This window comes from Oncorhynchus clarkii, chromosome 6 (genome assembly GCF_045791955.1).
Source record: "Oncorhynchus clarkii lewisi isolate Uvic-CL-2024 chromosome 6, UVic_Ocla_1.0, whole genome shotgun sequence".
Lineage (NCBI taxonomy): Eukaryota > Metazoa > Chordata > Actinopteri > Salmoniformes > Salmonidae > Oncorhynchus > Oncorhynchus clarkii.
In genome coordinates this window covers 50,267,348-50,294,551 of record NC_092152.1, presented here as the reverse complement: position 1 = coordinate 50,294,551, position 27,204 = coordinate 50,267,348, and the positions used below count along the sequence as shown (strand labels likewise).

The 27,204-nt window shown below is 42.1% G+C and overlaps 2 protein-coding genes across 2 annotated transcripts in view; both read left to right on the top strand.

Annotated features, from left to right (window-relative positions):
• The window catches only part of LOC139411274 (rho guanine nucleotide exchange factor 28-like), a 75,711-nt gene extending 58,832 nt beyond the window's left edge, over positions 1-16,879 (top strand). Inside the window, exons 17-29 of the mRNA XM_071157341.1 lie at positions 16-133; positions 382-642; positions 911-987; positions 4,466-4,644; positions 4,981-5,066; positions 5,367-5,558; positions 5,694-5,822; positions 6,059-6,192; positions 6,740-6,787; positions 6,965-7,240; positions 12,046-12,297; positions 13,329-13,677; positions 14,174-16,879. Of these exons, the coding sequence (XP_071013442.1) occupies positions 16-133; positions 382-642; positions 911-987; positions 4,466-4,644; positions 4,981-5,066; positions 5,367-5,558; positions 5,694-5,822; positions 6,059-6,192; positions 6,740-6,787; positions 6,965-7,240; positions 12,046-12,297; positions 13,329-13,677; positions 14,174-14,370 (2,298 nt within the window). The 3' untranslated portion in view covers positions 14,371-16,879. The remainder of the gene's footprint in view (positions 1-15; positions 134-381; positions 643-910; positions 988-4,465; positions 4,645-4,980; positions 5,067-5,366; positions 5,559-5,693; positions 5,823-6,058; positions 6,193-6,739; positions 6,788-6,964; positions 7,241-12,045; positions 12,298-13,328; positions 13,678-14,173) is intronic.
• A 3,461-nt stretch (positions 16,880-20,340) lies between these two features.
• LOC139412395 (oncostatin M receptor) overlaps positions 20,341-27,204 on the top strand; it is a 29,263-nt gene continuing 22,399 nt past the window's right edge. The window contains 4 exon segments of the mRNA XM_071159204.1: positions 20,341-20,562; positions 20,728-20,894; positions 22,765-22,921; positions 23,507-23,800. Coding sequence (XP_071015305.1) covers positions 20,475-20,562; positions 20,728-20,894; positions 22,765-22,921; positions 23,507-23,800 — 706 coding nt within the window. The 5' untranslated portion in view covers positions 20,341-20,474.

The following is a 27,204-nucleotide window of genomic DNA, read 5'->3' as shown; positions in this document are numbered from 1 at the left end:
TTGTCTCTTCTTCAGCAACAGAGTAACAACTCTCTGGTCAGAAGAAGGGAGGTGCCAGAGTTCATCCTGTTAGTGACTCAGCGCATCACCAAGTACCCTGTACTACTGGAGAGGATACTGCACTATACACCCGGTCAGTTACAAAGAGGGGGGAAGGAGGGAGGGAGAGACAGAGAGAGACAGACAGAGAGAGAGAGCAAAATTGAGAGAGAGAGAGAGAGAGAGAGAGAGCATAAAAGCAAGAGAGGGAGAGAGCATGAGAGAGAAAGTATGTGCTTCTTTGCACTATGTATACAACTATACAATTAAACTTTGTCTAGTATGCCAGTATAGATCGTTTTTAGCCGCTGAATTTAAGCGTTTTGTTCCTTCTACCTCCAGAGGGCAGTGAGGAGCACACTGAGCTGTCGCGGGCACTCACTCAGGTGCGTGACATCATCACTGCAGTGGACACGAGTGTGAGCAAGTACGAGAAAGCCCAGGAGCTGCAGGAGGTGTTGAGCCGCGTGGAGAACAAGAGCCTTTCCAAGCTGAAGAGCGGCGAGGTGTTCCGCAAGGACGACCTGCTAGGAAAACACCAACAGAGGGAGCTGCAGCACAAGGGACTTGTCTACTGGAAAACCGCTACTGGACGACTAAAAGGTAGGGTGAGGTCAGTGTGTGTGTGTGTATAACATTATTTATTTTTTCTGTTCTTTTTTTTTTAGGAATGTGGCAGTCCCACTCTTTTTATATGATCGGATAGATCAAGTGGAAAGATAGAGGAGAGAGTTTCTGAAATAGCAGTGGGTCGATTTCGAACCCATGCTGCAGCGGAATGCATTCCAGAGGCAGTGGCTTATACTGTGGCACCAACCTAGGTCGCAACAGTGTCTATTCTAACACTCTCCCTCACCCACTCTCTCTGCAGACACCCTGGCTCTGCTGCTGACTGATGTCCTGGTGTTCCTGCAGGAGAAGGACCAGAGACTCATATTTGCTGCCGTGGTATGCCGGTCTGGTCAATCTCGTTACATTACACTTCATTCATTATTTCATTACCTCGTGCCTTATCTGCAATTAGATTACATACCTAAAAAATCCCCCAAAAAGTAACAAAAAGGATTTGTTAAAGGGATGCTTCGGGATTTTGACAATCAAGCCCTTGGCCTACTTCCCCAGAGTCAGATGAATTCATTAGTGTTAGCACAATGACTGGAAGTATATGGGGACAGCTAGCATGCTAGCATGATTGGCTCGCGAAACTACCTCTAACTGGCATCGCGCATGCCCCGCCCACCCGAGGGTCTGTCTTTTTTAGCCATCTATTTCCTGTGTTTGAGGGGTGCAAAATCCACTTGTAACACTGGCTTGATTGCTTCCATTTTACTCCTGCGACTCTTTCATTCTTTTGCTTGTGCCTTTAGATTGTTCCCATCAATGTTTGTAATGACCTCTCAAACACATCCCTGTAATGGCTGAAATGGATTCAATGGGATACATTGGCTTCGTCAGGGATTTAGCGCACCATCTCGACACTTACATTACCGTTCAAAAGTTTGGGGTCACTTAGAAATGTCCTTGTTTTTGAAAGAAAAACAAACAAATGTGTCCATTAAAATAACATGAAATTGATCAGAAATACAGTGTAGACATTGTTAATGTTGTAAATGACTATTGTAGCTGGAAACTGCATATTTTTTTAATGGAATATCTACATAGGCGTACAGAGGCCCCTTATCAGCAACCATCACTCCTGTGTTCCAATGGCACGTTGTGTTAGCTAATCCAAGTTTATCATTTTAAAAGGCTAATTGATCATTAGAAAACCATTTTGCAATTATGTTAGCACAGCTGAAAATTGTTGTTCTGATTAAAGAAGCAATAAAACTGTCCTTCTTTAGACTAGTTGAGTATCTGGAGCATCAGCATTTGTGGGTTCGATTACAGGCTCAAAATGGCCAGAAACAAAGCACTTTCTTCTGAAACTCGTCAGTCTATTCTTGTTCTGAAAAATGAAGGCTATACCTTGCGAGACATTTTCAAGAAACTGAAGATCTGGAACAACGCTGTGTACTACTCCCTTTACAGGTCTCTCCAGAGATGTTCAATTGGGTTCAAGTCCGGGCTCTGGCTGGACCACTCAAGGACATTCAGAGACTTGTCCCGAAGCCACTCTTGCATTGTCTTGGCTATGTGCATAGGGTCTTTGTCCTATTAGACTGGGCCAAAGGTTCACCTTCCGAGGTCTTGAGCACTCTGGAGCAGGTTTTCATCAAGGATCTCTCTGTACTTTGCTCCATTCATCTTTCCCTCAACCTGACTAATCTCCCAGTCCCTGCTGCTGTAAAAACATCCCCACAACATGATGCTGCCACCACTATGCTTCAAACCTGGTGCCAGGTTTCCTCTAGATGAGATGCTTGGCATTCAGGCCAAAGAGTTCAATCTTGGTTTCATCAGACCAGGGAATCTTGTTTCTCATGGTGGTGAGTACTTTAGGTGCCTTTTGGCAAACTCGAAGTGGGCTGTTGTGCCTTTTACTGAGGAGTGGCTTCCGTCTGGCCACGCTACCATAAAGGCCTGATTGGTGGAGTGCTGCAGAGATGGTTGTCCTTCTGGAAGGTTCTCCCATCTCCATAGAGGAACTCTGGAGCTCTGTCAGAGTGACCATCGAGTTCTTGATCACCTCCCTGGCAAAGACCTTTCTCTCCCGATTGCTCAGTTTGGCCGGGCAGCCAGCTCTAGGAAGAGTCTTGGTGGTTCCAAACTTCTTCCATTTAAGAATGATGGAGGCCACTGTGTTCTTGGGGACCTTCAATGCTGCATAAATGTCTTGGTACCCTTCCCCAGATCTATGCCTTGACACAATCCTGTCTCGGAGATCTACGAATGTGCCATTCCAAATCATGTCCAATAAATAGAGTTTACCACAGGTGGACTCCAAGTTGTAGAAACATCTCAAAGATGATCAATGGAAAGAGGATGCACCTGAGCTCAATTTCGAGTCTTTAGCAAAGGGTCTGAATACTTATGGAAATAAAGTATCTCTGTTTTTACTTTGTAATACATTTGAAAACGTTTCTAAAAACCTGTTTTTGCTTTGTCATTATGGAGTATTGTGTGTAAATTGATGAGGAAAAATATTTATTTAATCCATTTTAGAATAAGGATGTAAAGTAACACAATTTGGAAAAGGGGGAGGGGTCTGAATACTTTCCAAATGAACTGTACATGGCATAAGAGCAATTTAAACTCTTCGGGCTTGTGGGCAGTATTTTCACGTCTGGATGAAAAGCGTGCCCAAAGTAAACTGCCCGCTACTCAGGCCCAGAAGCTAAGATATGCATCGATAGAAAACACTCTAACGTTTCCAAAACGGTTAAAATAATGTCTGTGAGTATAACAGAACTGATATGGCAGGCAAAAACCTGAGAAAAATCCATTCAGGGAAAAGAAATGGAGGTCACTCTGTTTTCAATGGGATTTCTCTATGGATCTAGATTTCTCTGGCTCTTGCTTGCAGTTCCTATCACTTCCACTAGATGTCAACAGTCTTTAGAAATTGGTTGATGTTTTTCCTTTGAGAAATTAAGAAGCAGGGCTGTTCAGAATGAGGGTCGAGTCTAGTGTACTGTTGTGGTTGGGAAGCGCGACCTGAAAGCACGCTCCACTTTGTTTTCGTCCGCTTTTGAACACAGTAATATCCCATCTTAAATTTGATTGATTATTTACGTTTAAAAATACCTAAAGTTGTATTAGGAAAGTGGTTTGAAATGTTTGGAACAAGTTTACAGGTAACTTTATATTTTGTAGTCATGTTGCACGAGTTGGAACCAGTGTTTTTCTGGATCAAACGTGCCAAATAAATGGAAATTTTCAGAATTTATCGAACAAAAGGACCGTTTGTGATGTTTATGGGACATTTTGGAATAACAACAAAATAAGTTCTTCAAAGGTAAGGCATGAATTATATCGCTATTTCTGAGTTTTTGAAATCTGACATGTTGGCTGGATTAACAACAAGTGTAGCCTTAATTTGGTGTATTGCATGTGTGATTTCATGAAAGTTTAATATTTATAGTAATTTAATTAGAATTTGGCGCTCTGCCATTTCACCGGATGTTGTCGAGGGGTTCCGCTAGCGGAACGTCTAGCCGTAACAGGTTTTAAAGGGGTAAACTGGTATTGGTACTGTCATTTTAATTTAATGTATGGTCAGTCCTTGTATCCATAGTTCCGTCTATGAATTTAAGAGTGTATACACTTCTCCAGCCCCATCATTTAGCTGTTTACCAAAAACATTTTTTGCAGAACTCCGGTACTTCACAGAGAACAGGCTGAAAAGTAGACAAAACAAAAAAGGAGAACGAAAAAACGAAGAACTATTCAACTAAACAGGGAGCCAGGGAGAACCGTCAGTCAGACAGGATGCCAATAGTTTTCTTTCCCGGAAAATGACCTTATTTAAACTGTCCCTCTCCAGGACCAGAAGCCCCCAGTCATCCCCCTGCAGAAGCTAATTGTGAGAGAGGTAGCCAATGAGGAGAGAGGGATGTTCCTAATCTCTGCCTCCTCAGTGGGGCCTGAGATGTACGAGGTTCACACCTTCTCGAAAGAAGAGAGGAACGCCTGGATGAGACACATACGACGGGCCGTAGAGAGGTGAGGAGTGTGTGTGAGTGTTTGTGTGTTGATAATATAACAATAATAAGCCATTTAGCAGACACTTTTATCCAAAGCGACATACAGTCACACATTTGTGGCCCCAGCGGGAATCAAACCCACGACTATTTGCGTGTCAAGTGCTATGCTCTACCGACTGAGCCAAACAGAGCGTGTGTGTGTGTGTGTGTGTGTGTGTGTGTGTGTGTGTGTGTGTGTGTGTGTGTGTGTGTGTGTGTGTGTGTGTGTGTGTGTGTGTGTGTGTGTGTGTGTGTGTGTGTGTGTGTGTGTGTGTGTGTGTGTGTGTGTGTGTGTGTGTGTGTGTGTGTGTGTTAGTTGTCCTGAGGAGGAAGAGAGATGTGTTGAGACTGAGGTCAGACGGAACACTGAGCTGAGAGTTCAGAAGATCTACAAACTCCAAGGTAAGACATCAGTCATCCCTACACATTCATCATGGACTTAACCATTCTCATCACAGACACTTTGTAGCGTTTTCCCCCCCCACGAAAAAAATTGTCTGTGAGCCAGGAGAAACTGTAGTCCATTGTTTGCTTTTCTTATAAATAGCCATTACAAACTTCAGCTGACTTTATTACCATAGATTACATTTTCTCCTGGCCAATAGACCAATTTCAGGTTGAGGAACCATCCAATATTATGTTGCAATTTACAGGACTTCCCTTTAAACTGAGTGTGATCCATGATCTATATCGTTCTTTCAGACACCCTGGCAAGTCAGGACCAGCGTATCTGCAGTGGTCTGGAGGAGAAGCTACAGCTGTATGCCGAGCTGACAGAGTTAACCCTTCATACACCAGAGCCCCTGCCACAGCACCACCTACTGGTCCAACCAGACCCTGATGCTCAAATGCCACCGCAGACCACTGCACTACTCATAGCTGCACTCAAAGAGGGTGAGAACCACACACACAGGCGCACTATGCACAGCTGCATCCTCTCCTTTTATATTAGAGAGTATATTGAGAGATATCTCTTCTCTCTTTCCTCGCTCGCTCTCTTGTTCTCTCTCTCGCTCTCTTTGTATGTAGCGGAGAAGCTGATGTCTACCTTGCAGGCCAGTGAGGCCCATACTGAGCCCAGCCACAGCCCCCCTGTCAGAGTCCCAGAGTACTGCAGCTACAACAGCCATTGCAGGATCCAGGAGTCACCCGCTGAGTGTGAGTCAATACACTAACCCTAACCCTAATAACCCCCTAACTCTAACCCTAACCACGACCCCCAACGACTATGGAATTACCCAGGAATCGCCTACAGAGAGTGAGTATGAGACACACAACCACACAGTAAAGGAATAGTTTACCCCAAAATAGAAAGAATGTCAAAAGTGTTCGATTCTACTATAATCATGAACTGTTTCTTTAAATTGACTGTTTTTGGTGTCCTCTTACTGTAGTGGACTATCCGAGCACGCTCAGTGTGAGCTCGGCCTCTCTGGTGTCGGATGGCGAGTGGGCAGGGCCAGACACCATCTTGTGGCACTCTATAACCGAGCTGAGGAGAAGAGACACCAATGGAGCACCAATGAAGGTGTGTGTGGATAGGTGTGGGTCCTTGTGGGGACCTAAAATCCCAAAATGTCAAACAATAAAAATTCTCCCTCTTGGGGACATTTCTCATGTCCCCTTGATGACAAAGGCTATTTTTAGGTTAGGGGTTAGGGTTACAATTAGGATTAGATTTAGGATAAGGGTTAGTGGTTAGGGTTAAGAGTTTGGTTTAGGTTTAGGGTTTAGATTCGGGTTACGGGTTAAGGTCAGGGGTAAGGGTTAGGTTTAGTGTTAGAGGTTAAGGAAAATATAATTTTGAATGGAAGCAAATGTTAGGTCACCACGAGGATTGTGTGTGTGTGTGTGTGTGTGTGTGTGTGTGTGTGTGTGTGTGTGTGTGTGTGTGTGTGTGTGTGTGTGTGTGTGTGTGTGTGTGTGTGTGTGTGTGTGTGTGTGTGTGTGTGTGTGTGTGTGTGTGTGTGTGTGTGTGTGTGTGTGTGTGTGTGTGTGTGTGTGTGTGGCAAAGGAGTGCCAACAGATTTCATAGTTTTGTCTGTCCTCTTGTAAAGGCATATTTTATCCTGCAGGTGGCAGAGAGTGTCCAGAGCCTGACCCAGCTGCTCTACAGTCTGCAGGTGAGAAACGTCACACACTCTTTAACCCTAGTGCCCAAACAACCACCTGGCGGTAGCATCCCTTAGCCTGGAAGGCTACTTATAGCCATCACCAAATTACTTAAACCTATTTTGATAAATTCAGATCCGCCTACACCAAAGGGTCTGTTTGTAAATACCATGTATTGGTGTGTGCAGGCAGCTGTGACCATCCAGGACAGCTGGTATGAGGTTCAAAAGCTCATCCTACTGGAGCTAGAGCACCCGCTCCCACACACCCCCTCCTGTCTCCATGGCAATGTGGCCCAGGAGCAGGAGAAACAGCGGAGTACTGAGAAGAAAAAGGAGGAGGTAGAGAGGATGAGTGTGGAAAGGAGGAGAGAGGAGGTAGAGGGGATTCAGAAGCTACAGGGGAGGCTGAGACAGGACCAGCAGCGCTGGGAGAGAGAGTGCCTGGCCAGGGAGAAACAACAGGTAAGAACTCACAATACATAATCTTGTCATAACACTGACTTTAGAATTACATAGGGTGACATAGTACTGTCAAAGCACAATCTGATAGAAGATTTAGGTCAAAGAGAACACTACGTAAGCCCCTTATACCAGTCAAAAGTTTGAACACACCTTCTCAATCCAGGGTTTTTCTTTATTTTTACCATTTTCTACATTGTAGAATAATAGTGAAGACATCAAAATTATGAAATAACACATATGGAACGATGTAGTAAACAAAAAAGTGTTAAACAAATATTTGAGACTCTTCAAAGTAGCCAACCTTTGTCTTGATGATAGATTTGCACACTCTTGGCCTTCTCTCAAACAGCTTCATGAGGTAGTCACCTGGAATGCATTTCAATTAACAGGTGTGCATTATTGAAAGGTAATTTGTAGAATTTCCGTCCATCTTAATGCGTTTGAGCCAATCAGTTGTGTTGTGGCAAGATAGGGGTGGTATGGAGAAGATTGCCCTATTTGGTAAAATACCAAGTCCATATTATGGCAAGAACAGCTCAAATAAGCAAAAATAATCTACAGTCCATCATTACTTTAAGACAGGTCAGTCAATGCAGGAAATTTGAAGAATTTTTTACGTTTCTTCAAGTGCAGTCACCATCAAGCGCTATGATGAAACTGTCTCCCATGAGGGCCGCCACAGGAAAGGAAACTCAGAGTTACCTCTGCTGCTGAGGATAAGTGCATTAGAGTTACCAGCCTCAGAAATGCAGCCCAAATAACAGACACATCTCAACATCAACTGTCAAGACTGCGTGAATCAGGCCTTCATGGTCGAATTGCTGTAAAGAAACCACTACGAAAGGACACAAATAAGAAGAAGAGACGTGCTTGGCCAAGAAATACGAGCAATGGACATTAGACTGGTGGAAATCTGTCCTTTGTTCTGATGAGTCGAAATTGGAGATTTTTGGTTCCAATCGCCGTGTCTTTGTGAGATGCAGAGTAGGTGAACGGATGTTCTCCGCATGTGTGGTTCCCACTGTGAAGCATGGATGAGGTGGTGTGATGGTGTGGGGGTGCTTATTGAGTGAGACATGTTATTATCAGAACCAGCTAGTTATTTGCAGTCTATTCTTTTTCAAGTAAGAGTGAATAACAAAAAAACTTGATCAACATTTTTACATGTTTAGTTGACCTCTTCTATCTCTACAAGTTGCCAAAAAATGCATAACATTTGATGGTATTGTCAAATTATTATTTAAATTTTTGGAAAGCAATAACAGGGTGGAACCAGTTGAGGCTCCTCAGAAGAGGAAGGGGAGAACCATCCTCCTCAGTGAATTTCCTAAAAATGTCAATTGTAGAACATTTAAAAAGTTGTCCTTAGATATAACTACACTGAATATATTTACGTCACCAAACAATTGATTAAAACACACTATTTTGCAAAGAAGGTCTACAGTAGCCACAAACAGCACACTGTAGAGTAGCACAATGATCTAGCTGGAGGACAGATGAGTAGGTGAACGGATGATCTCTGCATTTGTTGTTTCCACTGCGAAGCATGGAGGAGGAGGTGTGATGGTGTAGGAATGCTTTACTGGTGACACTGGGATTTATTTAGAACTCAAGGCACACTTAACCAGCATGACTACCACAGCATTCTGCAGCGATACGACTTCCCATCTGCTTTGTACTTAGTGGGACTATCATTTGTTTTTCAACAAGACAATGACCCAACATACCTCCAGTCTGTGTAAGGGCTATTTGTTCAAGAATGAGAGTGATGGAGTGCTGCATCAGATGACATGACCACCACAATCACCCAACCTCAACCCAATTGAGATGGTTTGGGATGAGTTGAACCTCAGAGTGAAGGAAAAGCAGCCACCAATTGCTCAGCATATGTGGGAAATCCTTCAAAACTGTTGGAAAAGCATTCCAGGGGAAGCTGGTTGAGAGAATGCCAAGAGTGTGCAAAGCTGTCATCAAGGCAAAGGGTGGCTACTTTGAAGAATCTCAAAGATATTTAGATTTGTTTAACACTTTTTTGGTTGCTACATCATTCCATATGTGTTTTTTCATAGTTTTGATGTCTTCACTATTATTCTACAATGTTGAACATAGTAAAAACAAAGAAAAGCCCTTGAATGAGTGGGTGTGTCCAAACGTTTGACTGGTACTGTAAGAATGACATAGGGTGACATAAGAGTGCCTTAGCACATTATGTTCATTTTAAGCCTTTATTAAAACCTCTTAGAGCCCCCCCCCCCCCTACTTTGAGCAATTTCCGCCTGAAGACATACCCAAATCTAATAGCCTGTAGCTCAGGCACAGAACCAAGGATATGCATATTCTTGGTACCATTTGAAAGAAAACACTCTGAAGTTTGTGTAAATGTGAATTGAATGTAGGAGAATATAACCCAATAGATCTGGTTTAGATAAAACAATGGAAAAAACATACGATTTTTGTATCATCATCTTTAAAATGAACAAGATAAAACAAACATTCAGATAGGATGATGGGGACAATTTCAGTGAAAAATATAAGAGGGCAACAGTACTTGTGCAAAGTTTCAGAATGATAACTTCCAAAATGAGTGTGCTTACATGACATTTATCATGAAGTCACCCAGGTGTCCCACACAAGTAGCCCAAATGTACCCAGGTGGCCAAATTGGTGAAGGTATACATTTTGAGACAAATAACTATATACAAAATACCAAAATGGTATTCTAACACACCCCCCCCCCCCCCAAAAAAAAAAAAAATTGAGAGAAATAAATGGGAAAAAAAAATTGGGAAAAAATAGAATTATTGATTAAAAAAATATGAAAAAAATATATATATACATTTACAAAATAACATGGGTAACTATTTACACACTTTCAATGTTTGGAAGACCCTCAGTCCTCTATCAAATCAAATCAAGTCAATTTATATAGTCCCAGCCTAAAACCCCAAACAGCAAGCAATGCAGGTGTAGAAGCACGGTGGCTAGGAAAAACTCCCTAGGAAGGCAAAAACCTAGGAATTAACCTAGAGAGGAACCAGGCTATGAGGGGTGGCCAGTCCTCTTTTGGCTGTGCCGGGTGGCGATCACAGTGGTTGTAGAGGGTGCAACAGGACAGCACCTCAAGAGTAAAAATGAACAGTTTAGCGTTCCATAGCCGCAGGCAGGACAGTTGAAACTGGAACAGCAGCAAGGCCAGGTGGACTGGGGACAGCAAGGCGTCATCATGCCAGGTAGTCCTGACGCATGGTCCTAGGGCTCGAGTCCTCTGAGAGAGAGAAAGAGAGAATTAGAGAGAGCATACTTAAATTCACACAGGACACCGGATAAGACTCCCATTCGGAGTCAGTGTCACTGTGAAAGAAAATGTTCAGTTAGAATAGTTTCACATATGAGACCTTATTCAACAGGTATAATAAACAGATATATATAGAGTACAGGGAACATAAGGTTGAATATATTATTATGACCTGCTAGATCTACTGTCTCTTTTATATTACGACAGAACAGCTAGATCTACTGTCTCCATTTTACTTTGGCCATTGTTGTGGGCATGCCCTCCCCTCAACAGCCTCAAATAGGCTATTTTCATGTGGGAAGGGGTGGGGCGGCAGACACACGCATTTCACATTTCATTACATTACATGTTTATATATTGCTTCTAAAATAAAATAAAAATCACAAATAATATTTTATATTATTAATTTCAAACAAGGGCATTAGCATGATAAGAACTTACCAGTCCAAAACGATGTCCTCTCCCGTTCAAAAAATATTCCTCCACAATCGCTAAATTAATCGTCCTACAACAATCTCTGTCTCACTTTCCCAATAAATGTATTCTAAAATTGTGTGTACATCTGTATATCTAGACTTAGATTTAGCTTTCCCTGACTTAGTCGCCAAACTGATTGACATATAAACAGCTGAATCTGCGCGTTTACCAAACAATGCAGTGCGTAATATGTGTTTCTCCTTCCGGTATGAAACTTCAATAGCGAATGACTCTCTTTACGCTGGAGCTTACCACATGGGTTGGTCTTGCAACACATAAACTTGACCTATTGCCGTTTACCTCAGCTCATTGGCTATCTACCCAGCTAGATTTCAAGACGATCAGTGGTCATTGGGTTAAAAGACAGTCAATCAACGAAACAGCGGGCAAATCATTGGTGCACAATGATGTCATGACTTGTTGTCTTCAAATCGGTTTCTTTCAGTCAATACGTCCCGCGAAATGGCCCATCAGGTTTGATTGTGTTATAAACAAACTAGTTGATTGCAGTGAAACCAAACATGACTGGAAAAATCACGTTCTGTGTGGGTTATTTACCTGGAATGTGTCGTCGAAAATGGAATGAGACGGAATTCACGACACAAGCGGTTCACAAAATGCTATAAAAACGGATTTTATCAAACGAAAGAACATTCATTGTGTAACAATGAGCATTGGAATTGCAAACAGACGAAGATCGTCAAAGGTAAACAATTTATTTTAATGCAGTTTGTGATTATGTTACGCTTGTGCTGGTTAAAATTGTTGTTTTTTATGGGGCTCTATGCTCAGATAATCGCATAGTATTCTTTCGCAGTAAATCCTTTTTTAAATCTGACAATGCAGTCGGATTAGCAAGATTTTAGGCTTTCTATACATGTGAAACACTTGTATTTTCATGAATGTTTAATATGACTATTTATGTAGCGATCACCGTATGTTGTGGAATTTCAGCCCGCTAGCAGGTTCCGTGCGCAGAGAGGTTTTAACTTGCTATCGTCCCATCTCTCTGATACTATTCTTCTGCATATAGGGGGAGAAGGTGAGTCTGTTGAAGCATCGCGAGCGACAGTGCCACCTGGAGGCTGAGAGCCTGCGCCGCGAGCGGGAAGAGCTGGAGCAGCAGCTGTTGGAGTACCGGCAGAACCTAGAGAGGCTGAGGGAGGGTCAGAGGAGCATGGAGAGGGACAGGGACAGGGTGGAAGCCGAGCACAGGCTGCTCCAGAGCTGGAGACACAACCGCCAGAGCTCCCTGCCTATTATGATATCGCTGGACGTGGAACAGGTGGGTGGTAACCTTCCCAAGGCTAATTGGTGCAAATAAGCCTGGAAGAACAATGACTCAAATCTGGCCTATGTGGGAGTACATTTTTTTAAATAATAATAATATCTGAACATGCAAGTCGTGGCTCTGAATCAGAAAACATGTGTGTGTGACAATAAAAGCATTCCCCTAAATTTGAGATGCTAAACAGTAGTTCGCTGACTTAATGCCTTGCTGGCTATACATCGAAATCTGTGTGGTCAATGTGTGTCAATCTTGTGGGAGAAAACAAATTATCCTAATAAAAATGAGAAAATGGACTCAAACAGCTGAAATCTCCTTGTTGCATCAGACGTGATGTTCGAGGGAAGGTTTGGAGGGAGGTGGTTGATTATGGCCCAATAATACTAGGACAGACCTCTAGCGACCAAACTACCAGTCACCAGGTGTTTTCACCTGGGGGCAGGAAACACAAGGATACAAGGACACAAGGATACATTCAGTGACTTAGCAGTCGGCGACTCTGAGCTCGGTGACAACGTGACCGTCCGATAACCAATCAGAGGAGGGAGGGTCTCCCTAGCTAGCTTTTGAAACCATGCTTTTGACACCTTGGTGTTCTGCATGCTGTTTGGATATATAGACCCACAAAGGAAGAGCTTGAAGATTCATTACTAATTTGTAGCTTCTGGTATAATCAATGGCTATGGATCAGGACTTTTTCTATTGGACTGGGACTTTTTTCCATTCTTTCTTTGGGTTAACGAAGGTCAGGATTGACACGTTGATCTACCAGACCTTCCGAGCATTGGGTGGAAGTGTCTGGTGAACAAGATTAGGTGGGTGGGGAAGGTACAAGGAGGGAAAGGGGAGGTGGGGTTTGAGACATAGAAAAGGAAGGAGTGTGAATAAGTGTGACAGAGAGAAAAATTGGAAATATGAACGACTGTGAAGGTTGGTAGGATTGTGTGTGTCTGTGTTTGTGAGTGTTCTCTGCTGAGATTTACCTACTACTTTCTTCTCCCCACCCTCTCCCCCTCCTCTTCCCTCAGGTGTCTAACCACAGTCGGTCAGGCAGCCTGGACGGCAACGAGGCTGCTCTTCTTCATTCCCTCCAACAGAATCGTCTCCACCACAACCAGCACCAGCACCAGAGCCTCCACTCTGGCCTGAGAAAGAGCCAGGACAGCCCCCTCCATAGCCCCAAACTGAGCCTCAGGCCCAGCCTCTATAACAGCCTCAACACTCTGCTCAGCCAGGCCCACAGTAAACCATCCACAGAATTACTGACACACCAACACTATACTCACCCCCAGCACAGTCACCTCCAGTCAGGAAGCTCCCAAAACAACCCCTTTAGGAGCAGTTTCACCACAGGACATGAGGGGCCCAACAACAACAGTGAGTATGATGCTGTGTATCTCAGAGCATTTAGAGGATTTTAAGCCAGGGGTTCTCAAAGTGGGGTATGTGGGTACTGCAGACAGATATTTTTATTTATTGTTATCATTTATTATATGAACATTACTAACAACATATTAAATTGATTCTGGCCAAGGGACACGTGGAATACGTTTAAAGAATGTTATACAATGTAATATTATTAATCTATAATTGATGTTCTTAACCCTGGGCATCAAAGGCCTGGGAGGCTCACAGGTATACTGGTGTATCCACAGTACTCCACCAATTATGTATCCCCCCCCCCCCCAAGTAAAAAAAAATAACCCATAAATGCACTGTAATTTAAGCTTTTAAACAACATAGACATATTTCTTACAAATATTTTGTCCATTCTGATCAACCCAAATGCATATGGGGAGGGGCAAGAGGTTGATGCAGGTGCAAGGGGTTGATTTGGGATTGGCCGATAATGTTCCTTGTTTTCTTCTGTTAGATTTCAGCCCTCCACAGGACAGGCTGACCCTGGGGTTGTTGGGTTCATTGGGGTCAGGGGTCACAGGTCTGGGTCTGTACGAGGAGAACTTCCCCACCTCGGCATCCCTCACTCCTCTCCTCACCCCACAGGCCTACTTCTCTTTGAATGGAAAGAACAGTGAGGATGGGGGAGAGGAGAACATTGTGTACCTCTGAGGAATGACAAGACTGATGGAGTGATGGGAGAGAAGTGTGCAGTGCCAACTGCCTTATGTACATCTATCAATGTACCCCCTCTCTGCCTTTGTGTGTGTGCATGTAAATGTTTTTTACCAAAAAAATGGGTTTGAGTTTTCGTCCGGAAGCGACAAAACAAAAAAGCATTACATTTTTAGCTGTATTGTACTGTATTGTTTGCATTTTAATGTAGGCCTTTAGGGAAGATATGCCATTTGAATGTTTATACTGAAACATTTAAGTTCATAGCTTGTTTGATAAGATTAGTACAGATTTTCTCAGGGGACACCACTTTGGGCCTTGACCCCAACTTTAGGAACCACTGTACTAACCTCCCTCTCTGCTTGCTCCCTCTCTCATCTGCTTCCGCCTTGCAGCCTGCCTTAGCCTCACATCACTGTCTGTATCAGTAGCTTACTCTATAAAGCAAAGTTACAACTTTGTGTTTTTTTTTTCTCCTGCTGAGGTAGGCTCCGTTTAACGTTAGCTTCTTACTTCATCCTTCCAGCTGGCTAAGTAAAACTAGCCAGAGCCCTTCAACTTACTGCAATAAGTCTCTGCCAGCAGATGGCCACCTGACTGACATATCTATAAGCGACTATTTACCAGTTGTGCACTCATTTTCTGATAATCGTTTTTTGTTTGGGTGATGTCTGTAGACATGGCTGGAGTGCGGGACAGTTAAATTGCCTTTAGTCCGACATCTCGCAAACACTGTCAACATTGTCTCTAGACTAGTTTCCTATTGAGCCGATTGCAAGCTGGGGTAGTTAATTTCACGCCGCTCTCGGCCTGTGCTGCGAAAGGGCAGAGTTAACCGTTTGAGAGAGTGGCGAATGAGCTGCTAAAAAGGCAAATCCAGGCATACATAATGGACAAACCACTGTTCATGATTCCACTCATTCGCAAAGAGGCAGGCGTGATTGGAATTCAGTCAGATCAATGATATAAGCATTCTGAGCTTTGATCAACGCTGGGAGCCATATTTAGATGTTGACCCTTAATAGAGCTTTATACACTGAGTATGCCTGTAATAATGGAGCTGTGAGTTGGGAAGCAGGTGCAGTTGAAACGTTTAATAAAACAACAAAACATTTCCATATGGCTACACTCCGGTACACAATAATAATACCAACTGGTGAGTGAACATAGGAGAGTGACTTAAAGGGGAAGAAAATCCAGGTGTGAATCATAGTGAGTAACAGGTGCAAGTAATGATGAATCCCAGGACCGATGGTTAGTATTCCGGCGACGTCGTATGCCAGAGGGGAGGAGCAGGAGAAGATGTGACAATACCAAACATTAGGAACACCTTTCTAATATTGAGTTGCACCTCCTCTTTTGCCATCAGAACAGCCTCAATTTCTTAGGGGCATGGACTCTACATGGTGTCGAAAGCATTCGACAGGGATGCTGACCCTTGTTGACTCCAATACTTTCAGTTGTGACAAGTTGGCTGGATATCCTTTAGGGGGTGGACCATTTTGGATACACACGGAAAACTGTTGAAAAACCCAGCAGCGTTGCAGTTATTGACACACTCAAACTGGTGCGCCTGGCACCTACTATCCATACCCCGTTCAAAGGCATTTGAATCTTTTGTCTTGCCCATTCACCCTCTGAATGGCATACACACAATCCATGTTTAAATTGTGTCAAGGCTTAAAAATCCTTCTTTAACCTACCTCCTCCTCTTCATCTACATTAATTGAAGTGGACTTAACAAGCAACATCAATAAAGGGATCATAGCTTTCACCTTTTTATTCTATGTCATGGAAAGAGCAGGTGTTCTTATTGTTTTGTATACTTTTTCATTTTTTGGTCCTCATATTTAGCTACTGCCATGACTGAAAGTATGATCTTTAAGAAAATACAGGTGTATATTGCCAATTTTTGAGTTCCTGTATGTAATCAGAAATAAGTGCCTGTTCGTACACACTGTTAGAAGTAAACCTGCCTGGAAGAACCTTTTTGAGCGGAACCTTTCCAGTTCAGAGGTTGTTTGAGGAACCCCTCTTCGAGGAACCCCTGTGTAAAGGTTCAAACCGGAACCTTTTTGTGATGGGAGGGGTTCAATTCTGAATCAATTTAATAATATATGATAGGGCCTCTCGAGTGGCGCAGTGGTCTAAGGCGTCACTACAGCCCAAGTTCGATCACGGGCTATATCCCAATCGGCCGTGATCAGGAGTTCCATAGAGTGGCCCAGCGTCGTCCGGGTTAGGGGAAAGTTTGGCTAGGGGGCTTTACTTGGCTCATTGCGCTTTAGCGACTCCTTGTGGCGGGCCGGGCACCTGCAGGCTGACCTCGATCATCAGGTGAACGGTGTTTCCTCCGACACACTGGTGAGGCTGGCTTCCGGGTTAAGCGGGCGGGTGTTAAGAAGTGCGGTTTGGCGGTTCATGTTTCAGAGGACGCATGATTTGACCTTCACCTCCCGAGCTTGTTGGGGAGTGGCAGCAATGAGACAAGATTGAAATTGGGGAGAAAAAGGGGGTAAAATATATATAACTTAACATGATGAACAGGAATAACATTTAATCTCATGGGTGAGATTAAATGTTATTCCTGTTCATCATGTTAAGTTTGTACACTGCAAATTTCAAATTTCCTTCAATATTTATGCATGTTGCACATTCTAATATAATATTAATAAGAATTTCACCATAATAATATAAACATAGCTGATTACATATACAGTGCATTGCGAAAGTATTCGGCCCCCTTGAACTTTGCGACCTTTTGCCACATTTCAGGCTTCAAACATAAAGATATAAAACTGTCTTTTTTTGTGAAGAATCAACAACAAGTGGGACACAATCATGAAGTGGAACGACATTTATTGGATATTTCAAACTTTTTTAACAAATCAAAAACTGAAAAATTGGGCGTGCAAAATTATTCAGCCCCTTTACTTTCAGTGCAGCAAACTCTCTCCAGAAGTTCAGTGAGGATCTCTGAATGATCCAATGTTGACCTAAATGACTAATGATGATAAATACAATCCACCTGTGTGTAATCAAGTCTCCGTATAAATGCACCTGCACTGTGATAGTCTCAGAGGTCCGTTAAAAGCGCAGAGAGCATCATGAAGAACAAGGAACACACCAGGCAGGTCCGAGATACTGTTGTGAAGAAGTTTAAAGCCGGATTTGGAAACAAAAATATTTCCCAAGCTTTAAACATCCCAAGGAGCACTGTGCAAGCGATAATATTGAAATGGAAGGAGTATCAGACCACTGCAAATCTACCAAGACCTGGCCGTCCCTCTAAACTTTCAACTCATACAAGGAGAAGACTGATCAGAGATGCAGCCAAGAGGCCCATGATCACTCTGGATGAACTGCAGAGATCTACAGCTGAGGTGGGAGACTCTGTCCATAGGACAACAATCAGTCGTATATTGCACAAATCTGACCTTTATGGAAGAGTGGCAAGAAGAAAGCCATTTCTTGAAGATATCCATAAAAAGTGTTGTTTAAAGTTTGCCACAAGCCACCTGGGAGACACACCAAACATGTGGAAGAAGGTGCTCTGGTCAGATGAAACCAAAATTGAACTTTTTGGCAACAATGCAAAACGTTATGTTTGGCGTAAAAGCAACACAGCCCATCACCCTGAACACACCATCCCCACTGTCAAACATGGTGGTGGCAGCATCATGGTTTGGGCCTGCTTTTCTTCAACAGTGACAGGGAAGATGGTTAAAATTGATGGGAAGATGGATGGAGCCAAATACAGGACCATTCTGGAAGAAAACCTGATGGAGTCTGCAAAAAGACTTGAGACTGGGACGGAGATTTCTCTTCCAACAAGACAATGATCCAAAACATAAAGCAAAATCTACAATGGAATGGTTCAAAAATAGACATATCCAGGTGTTAGAATGGCCAAGTCAAAGTCCAGACCTGAATCCAATCGAGAATCTGTGGAAAGAACTGAAAACTGCTGTTCACAAATGCTCTCCATCCAACCTCACTGAGCTCGAGCTGTTTTGCAAGGAGGAATGGGAAAAAATGTCAGTCTCTCGATGTGCAAAACTGATAGAGACATACCCCAAGCGACTTACAGCTGTAATCGCAGCAAAAGGTGGCGCTACAAAGTATTAACTTAAGGGGGCTGAATAATTTTGCACGCGCAATTTGTCAGTTTTTGATTTGTTAAAAAGGTTTGAAATATCCAATAAATGTAATTCCACTTCATGATTGTGTCCCACTTGTTGTTGATTCTAAACAAAAAAATACAGTTTTATATCTTTATGTTTGAAGCCTGAAATGTGGCAAAAGGTCGCAAAGTTCAAGGGGGCCGAATACTTTCGCAAGGCACTGTAGTAATAAATTGTAACTATTCCAACTTTGGGAATTGCATAGGCTCTCGAGGAACTCCTAAATCTCTGTACGCCTCAATGAAGCTACAAAACTGTCAGTGTTCAACTTTAACATGTGATGACAATAGATATGAACAGGAATGTATAGCCACGCCCTTACTCAGCCACGCCTCCACTACATGGTTCCTCCAGGAACCTGTTGTTACATTGCAACGTTAAAGGTTCCTCCAAGGATCTTTCAACTAACCAAAGGTGCAAATATGAACCATTGACTAGCAATGATTCCTTGAGGAACTCCAGGTGATCCTTGAGGATCTCCGGGGTTCCTCGAGTCGCCATTAATTCTAAGAGTGCAGCATGTGTTTTATGTAAGTAACCCTCTCTTTAGTGGATACTCAAACCAATTTTCCTTTGTGAACAAAAGCTCCTTAAAACTATAGGTATTTTAATTTGGTGCACTTTGTGTTATTGTGCTTCCCTTGTCAAAACTAGTTGCACTTTTATGATGTTCTTAATTTCCCTCGTTGAAATACAGGATTGCAGGGCACTCCCATAAGAGGTTAGGACACACTCATAGTGTTAAAGGTGTAGTTTGTTCAAAAACCAAATTTTAGTATTTTGTTCACTAATCAGATGTTTAAAAAGTAAGCAGTTAAGTTTTCAAGATAAAGCACTTTCAGTGCACAGCAAAAAAATGTAACAAAACAATTAACTGACGACATGCCCATTTTGGGGGGAGTTTTTGGGATCTCTTTGAGTTTGCTGTGATTTTGTTGTTGTTGTTGCATGCGCTATAGATGGCTATATCGGTCCGCTAATACAGGACTAGTAAAGGCCAAGTGCACTACTTTTGTGGAAATATATTTTCTAATATTTTTATTTTTATCCTGATTTTTTGCAGGGTGCTGCAGCACCCATACTCTACTATGTGCCAAATGTCCATTGTCAAGATGTAGTTTGTTTAATAGAGCTTGCTTATTACTCTAAAGAGAAAATACAGATTACATGTTGGTTTGTTTGTTATTTATTGTGACGTATTCATGCACTGTCAGAGTGGTTGGGTTAAATGCGGAAGACACATCGTATAATGTTATGTTTTTGTTGATGTTGTGTAATATGGATGTTTTCCCCCTTAAGTTGTAATATATGTATAATTGAAAGAAACCTGTGCCTTGTGCCATATTAACAATATACTATAAAATGCATAACCAGCAATTGTATAGCATTTTTATTTTGTGTGAATTGTTCAGTTTTACATAGGCTCTACCTCATGGTAACTAGCCATGTTGTCTTGTTCCCATTCGTGCCAGGATACTATCAATATAATAGCTTATGCAATTACTCAGTAATAATAACTTTTCAACATCATGATGTCCTCCCCAGATCATTTACTGACCTTAGATCAGTTTCCAGGGGAAACTTCATGCTACTCACACCATCAACAGGTTGCCATTGGACAGATTTCATCCTGAAGGCTGCTTTACCACAGTGCCCTCTAGTGTTCCCCCATCTCATACTCAAACAACCATATTATTGCTCAATACTGAGCCCGTCAGCTGACAATGACAGTGCCCAATGTTAATATCATAACTACTTCTGACTCATTCCTGGATGCCAACTCACAGTCAGTCAGCGTGGACTGTGAATGAACACCGGTCTGCAGGAACAGAGGCTACAAGAACCTTCAACATTAGACCTGTACTTTTACTAGTATCATTAATTTGAACAACACAGTTTGCTCTGAGAGGTTAGAGGATGCATTGCGGTATATCCTGGTTTATTCATGTGCTTCTGTTCCTTTTAACTTCCTCTGTATATCTAAATGGATCCTGCTTGGAATCAGGTAAGACCTTTCTTGTATGAAGTCAAAGGTCAACTCAAAGTTGTATAGTATTGTAAGTGTACGTAGCAATTAACAGTCAGATGAAATGTATGATCTACACAGAAACAGATGGAATTGTTAAATTGAGAGCATGCCCATAAGTGAGCTAGCTATATGTTGTTTTAGCAGGCAGTAAACCTCCTCGGCCAATAATCGCTGAGCTGCGGGCTAATGTTGCTACTCAGAGCCTTGTGGTGAAGTGGCTGGTCAATCACACTGGTTTAACAAGGGAAAGCGGTGATACTTATGAAATACAGGTCGGACGCACTGACAACCTCACTATCGTTCACAACGTGAGTAACAGTTCAGGCCATTTGTCCAATTGATTGATTATGTATGTGTTTGTTTCCAAGGAGAACCATTGTCTTGTATTACTGTATACAGTGCATTCGGAAAGTATTTAGAACCCTTGACTTTTTCCACATTTTGTTACGTTACAGCCTTATTCTAAAATTGATTGTTTTTCTCCCTCATCAATCTACACACAATTCCTCATAATGACAACGCAAAAACAGGTTTTTGGATGGTTTTGCAAATGTTATTATTATTTTTTTTTAAATGAAGTATTATATTTACATAAGTATTCAGACCATTTACTCAGTACATTGTTAAAGCACCTTTGGCAGTGATTACACCCTCAATTCTACTTGGGTGTGACACTACAAACTTGGAGCACCTGTATTTCGGGGGTTTCTCCCATTCCTCTCTGCAGATCCTCTGTCAGGTTAGATGGGGAGCGTCACTACACAGCTATTTACAAGTCTCTCCAGAGATGTTAGATCGGGTTCAAGTCTGGGCTCTGGCTGGGTCACTCAAGGACATTCAGAAACTTGTCCCGAATTCACTCTTGCGTTGCCTTTTGCTGTGTGCTTAGGGTCGTTGTCCTATTGGAAGGTGAATCTTCGCCCCAGTCTGAGGTCCTGAGCACTCTGGAGCAGGTTTTCATCAAGGATCTCTCTGTACATTTCTCCGTTCATCTTTCTCTTCGATCCTGACTAGTCTCCCAGTCCCTGCCGCTGAAAAACCTCCCCACAGCATGATGCTGCCAGCACCATGCTTCACCGTGACGCTTGGCATTCAGGCCAAAGAGTTCAATCTTGGTTTCATCAGACGAAAGAATCTTGTTTCTCATGTTCTGAGTCCTTTGGGTGCCTTTTGGGAAACAATTGGTAGTTACAGTCTTGTCTCATCGCTGCAACTCCCGTATGGACTCGGGAGAGGCGAAGGTCGCGAGCCATGCATCTTCCAAAACACAACTCAACCAAGCCGCACTGCTTCTTGACACAATGCCCAATTAACTCGGAAGCCAGCTACACCAATGTGTCGGAGGAAACACCAGAAACCTGTCGTGTCTGACCGTGTCAACGTGCATGCACCCGGTCCGCCACAGAAGTCCCGAGAGCGAGATGGGACAAGGACATCCCTGCCGGCCAAATCATCCCCTAACCTGGACGACGCTGGGCCAATTGTGCGCCGCCCCATGGGTCTCCTGGTCGCCGCCGGCTGCGACAGAGCCTGGACTCGAACCAGGATCTCTAGTGGCACAGCTAGCACTGCGATGCAGCACCTTAGACCACTGCGCCACTCGGGAATCCCATTTTTTGGTAACTTCCCCAGATCTGTGCCTCGACACAATGCTGTCTCGGTCCTCTACTGACAATTCCTTCGAGCTCATGGCTTGGTTTTTGCTCTGACATGCACGGTCAACTGTGGGACCTTATATAGACAGGTGTGTGCCTTTCCAAATCATGTCCAATGAATTGAATTTACTACAGGTGGACTTTTTGAAACATCTCAAGGATGATCAATGGAAACAGGATGCACCTGTGCTCAATTTCGAGTCTCATAGCAAAGAGTCTGAATACTAATGTAAATATTTGCAAACATTTCTAAAAACCTGTTTTATTGTGTGTAGACTGATGAGGAAAATTTTATCCATTTTAGAATAAGGCTGTAACGTAACGAAATGTGGAAAAAGGGAAGGGCTCTGATTATTTTCCGAATCCACTGTATGTACACAGGAAAGAACTTGACAGCAAGACAATAAACAAAGACATGACAGTAGGACAATAAACATGACAAGACAGCTAAAATCAGTACTACCAGTCAGATTTGACTGTTCTGTGTTTTCATGATGTTTCATTTCTGATTTCCATCATATAGAGTAAAGTGAGTAGCTGTCCTTTCGGTAGTGACTCCACGTTAACATGGACCTGGGTGTCTACTCTGCCTTTACAATGTGCTGACCATTCAATCAGAATACGACATTTCTGCAGCCATGCAGACCCAAGTGACTGGAGCCAATGGAAGACAAATTATGGTGAGAAATGTAGTTGTTCATGTCTGTTAGAAAAGGCTATGCTTCTAACACTTGTCATGTTATCAGATCTGTGTGTGTTGCCATTTTTAAGAAAGAAAACCTCTTCCTTTCCCTCTTCTCTTTGTAACTATCATCTCATCAAAGTTGCTCAATCAAGACTCTTGCTAGAGGCTGGGGATTTTTACTTGATTAATTTTGTCATATTTATGTAAAAGAGGCTAAACTAGTCAAGTTTAACCTCATCCCCAGGCTTATTGCACAAATGAATTGGACTGAAGTTTCATATTGTAACTTCAAATGTTTGTTTTGGGTATGCTTGGAAATAGTACAAAAATAAAATCATGTTAATTGGTGAAAGGTCCAGCTACCATACAGCAGATAGGGTCACAGACCTGCTCACTGCAGCCTTGAGTAATGAGATATAGACTTGATTATGTCATGTTTAAAATCACATGGGTACATACATCATTCATATCAATAGTTGTTACATTTGAATAAACATTTTAGGAAGAGTAGCCTCAATTGGTTTTAGCCCCTCTGGGGCTTGGACCCCTAATAATCTGTATCTCCAACTTCCCCAACCAGGTGCCCAAGACACAGTGGACAGAGTTTGGAAAAAGACCAAGATGTTTCCCTACCAGCAGGTGTTAAAGGAGGGCTCCACTATCTTGTTCTGCTGTGTCCCTCCTAGAGGCATCCACGTCACCAATATGACCTTCAACTCCACCACCAGCTACCCCCTGATCAACATCACTCACAGAGTCACAGCCATTGCTGTCCACAACCTAAACATCACACAAGCATCCGGCTCCGGGGTGTACTCCTGGTGTGAGGATACAACAGAGAAGAGGAACAACTACTGCTCCAACTTCATCAGCTGTTAGTATGGAGGAGTGTTTTCTCTCACATCGAGACCTCTGTCATAAGGCCTTCATAAGGCCTTCAATGTTATAGCAGATTTAACAAACGTTAAAGCACTTCACATTGTCCTAGGCATACTTTAGTCGGGTCATTGTGGTGCCTTTTGGACCTCCTAACTTTTACGGAAAAATTATAAATACAATATATATATATATACAGTTGAAGTCGGAAGTTTACATACACTTAGGTTGGAGTCATTAAAACTTTTTTTTCAACCACTCCACAAATTTCTTGTTAACAAACTATAGTTTTGGCAAGTCGTTTAGGACATCTACTTAGTGATTGACAAAAAAGAAAATTCCAACAACTGTTTACAGGCAGATTATTTCACTTATAATTCACTGTATCACAATTCCAGTGGGTCAGAAGTTTACATACACTAAGTTGACTGTGCCTTTAAACAGCTTGGAAAATTTGAGAAAATGACGTCATGGTTTTAGAAGCTTCAGATAGACTAATTGACATAATTTGAGTCAATTGGAGGTGTACCTGTGGATGTATTTCAAGGACTACCTTCAAACTCAGTGCCTCTTGGTTTGACATCATGGGAAAATCAAAAGAAATCAGCCAAACCCTCAGAAAAAGAAATGTAGACCTCCACAAGTCTGGTTCATCCTTGGGACCAATCTCCAAATGCCTGAAGGTACCACTTTCATCTGTACAAACAATAGTACACAAGTATACACACCATGGGACCATGCATCCGTCATACCGCTCAGGAAGGAGACGCATTATGTCTACTTCAGATGAACGTACTTTGTGCAAATCAATCCCAGAACAATAGCAAAGGACCTTGTGAAGATGCTGGAGGAAACAGGTACAAAAGTATCTATATTCACAGTAAAACGAGTCATATATCGACATAACCTGAAAGGCCACTCAGCAAGAACGAAGCCACTGTTTCTAAACCGCCATAAAAAAAGCCAGTCTACGGATTTCAACTGCATATGGGGACAAAGATCATACTTTTTTTGGAGAAATGACTTCTGGTCTGATGAAACAAAAATAGAACTGTTTGGCCATAATGACCATCGTTATGTTTGGAGGTAAAAGGGGGAGGCTTGCAAGCCTAAGAATACCATCCCAACAGTGACGCACGGAGGTGGCAGCATCATGTTCTGAGGGTGCTTTGCTGCAGGAGAGACTGGTGCACTTCACAAAATATATGGCATCATGAGGACAGAAAATGATGTAGATATATTGAAGCAACATCTCAAGACCTCAGTCAGGAAGTTAAAGCTTGGTCGCAAATGGGTCTTCCAAATGGACAATGACCCCAAGCATACTTCCAAAGTTGTGGCAAAATGGCTTAAGGACAACAAAGTCAAGGTATTGGAGTGGCCATCGCAAAGCCCTGACCTCAGTCCCATAGAAAACTTGTGGGCAGAACTGAAAAGCATGTGAGCAAGGAGGCCTACAAACCTTACTCAGATACAACAGCTCTGTCAGGAGGAATGTGCCAAAAAATCACACCTTATTGTGGGAAGTTTATGGAAGGCTACCTGAAATGTTTGACCCAAGTTAAATAATTTAAAGGCAGTGCTACCAAATACTAATTGAGTGTATGTAAACTTCTGACCGACTGGGAATGTGACAAAAGAAATAAAAGCTGAAATAAATCATTCTCTCTACTATTATTCTGACATTTCACATTCTTAAAATAAAGTGGTGATCCTAACTGACCTTACTAGGATTAAATGTCAGGAATTGTGAAAAACTGAGTTTAAATGTATTTGGCTCAGGTGTATGTAAACTTCAACTGTATATATATATATATATATATATATATATATATATATATATATATATATATAATTCTGTCGGAAAAGGACATGTTTGAAACTTGTTGGTCAAACACATAAATCCTAATAATTATAGGCAGATTGTTTATTAAACATTGACCATCAGATATTTCCTCCCTTTTAGGGACATACACTAACTATCTGAAAGTGTTAACAATACATGTACAGCATATATCTAGATTTAGATTTTCTAAGACATCAAATGTCCCTTAACCCATAACACTAATTTTCCAACCTTAAAATAATTATAAAACAATGATTATTGAGTGAAACGTATGCTATTATCAGAACCAGCCTAATTTTCTCAAATAATAGTGAATAACAAAATAACTTGGTCAACCTTTTTACATGTTCAGTTGACCTCTTCTATCTCTACAAGTTGACAGAAAAAAAACATTTGATGGTATAATAATAATTTGATGGTATTAATATTATTGGTATTGTATAAATTATTATTTAAACAGGGTGGAAAGCAATAACAGGGTGGAACCAGTAGAGGCTCCTCAGAGGAGGAAGAGGAGGACCATCCTCCTCAGTGAATTTCATAAACATGTCAATTGTAAAACATTTAAAGTTGTCATTTTTAGATAAAACTATGCTGAATATATTCACGTCACAGAACAATTGATTAAAACACACTATTTTGCAAAGGTCTACAGTAGCCTCAACAGCACTGTATGATGTAGCCGGGGGACAGTTGAGAAGGTGAACGGATGATCTCCGCATGTGTGGTTCCCACTGTGAAGCATGGAGGAGGAGGTGTAATGGTGTGGCCGTGCTTTGCTGGTGACACTGTCTGTGACGTATTTAGAACTCAAGGCACACTTAACCAGCATGGCTACCACAGCATTCTGCAGCGATACACCTTCCAATCTGCTTTGCTCTTAGGGGGACTACCATCTGCATCAAAACTATGAAATAACACATGGAATCATGTAGTATCCAAAAAAGTCTTAAACAAATCAAATGTTTTTTGGCCCAAGCAAGTCTCTTCTTATTATTGGTGTCCTTTTGTAGCTGTTTCTTTGCAGCAATTCTACCATGACGGCCTGATTCACACAGTCTCCCCTGAACAGTTGATGTTGAGATGTGTCTGTTACTTGAACTTTGTGAAGCATTTATTTCTGAGGCTGGTAACTTGTCTTCTGAAGCAGAGTTAATGCTGGATCTTCCATTCCTGTGGTGGTCATCATGAGAGCCAGTTTCATCATAGCGCTTGATGGTTTTTGTGACTTCAAATGTTCCGGATGGACTGACCTTCATGTCTTAAAGTAATGATGGACTGTCATTTCTCTTTGCTTATTTGAGCTGTTCTTGACATACTATGGGCTTTGTCTTTTACCATTTTTAAAAAAAACTAAATACCACCCCTACCTTGTCAAAACAGAACTGATTGACTCAAATGCATTATGAATGAAAGACATTCCACAAATTAACTTTTAACAAGGCATACCTGTTAATTGAAATGCATTCCAGAATGCCAAGAGTGTGCAATGCTGTCATCAAGAAAAGGTTGGCCACTTTGAAAAATGTAATATAAAATATATTTAGATTTAACAC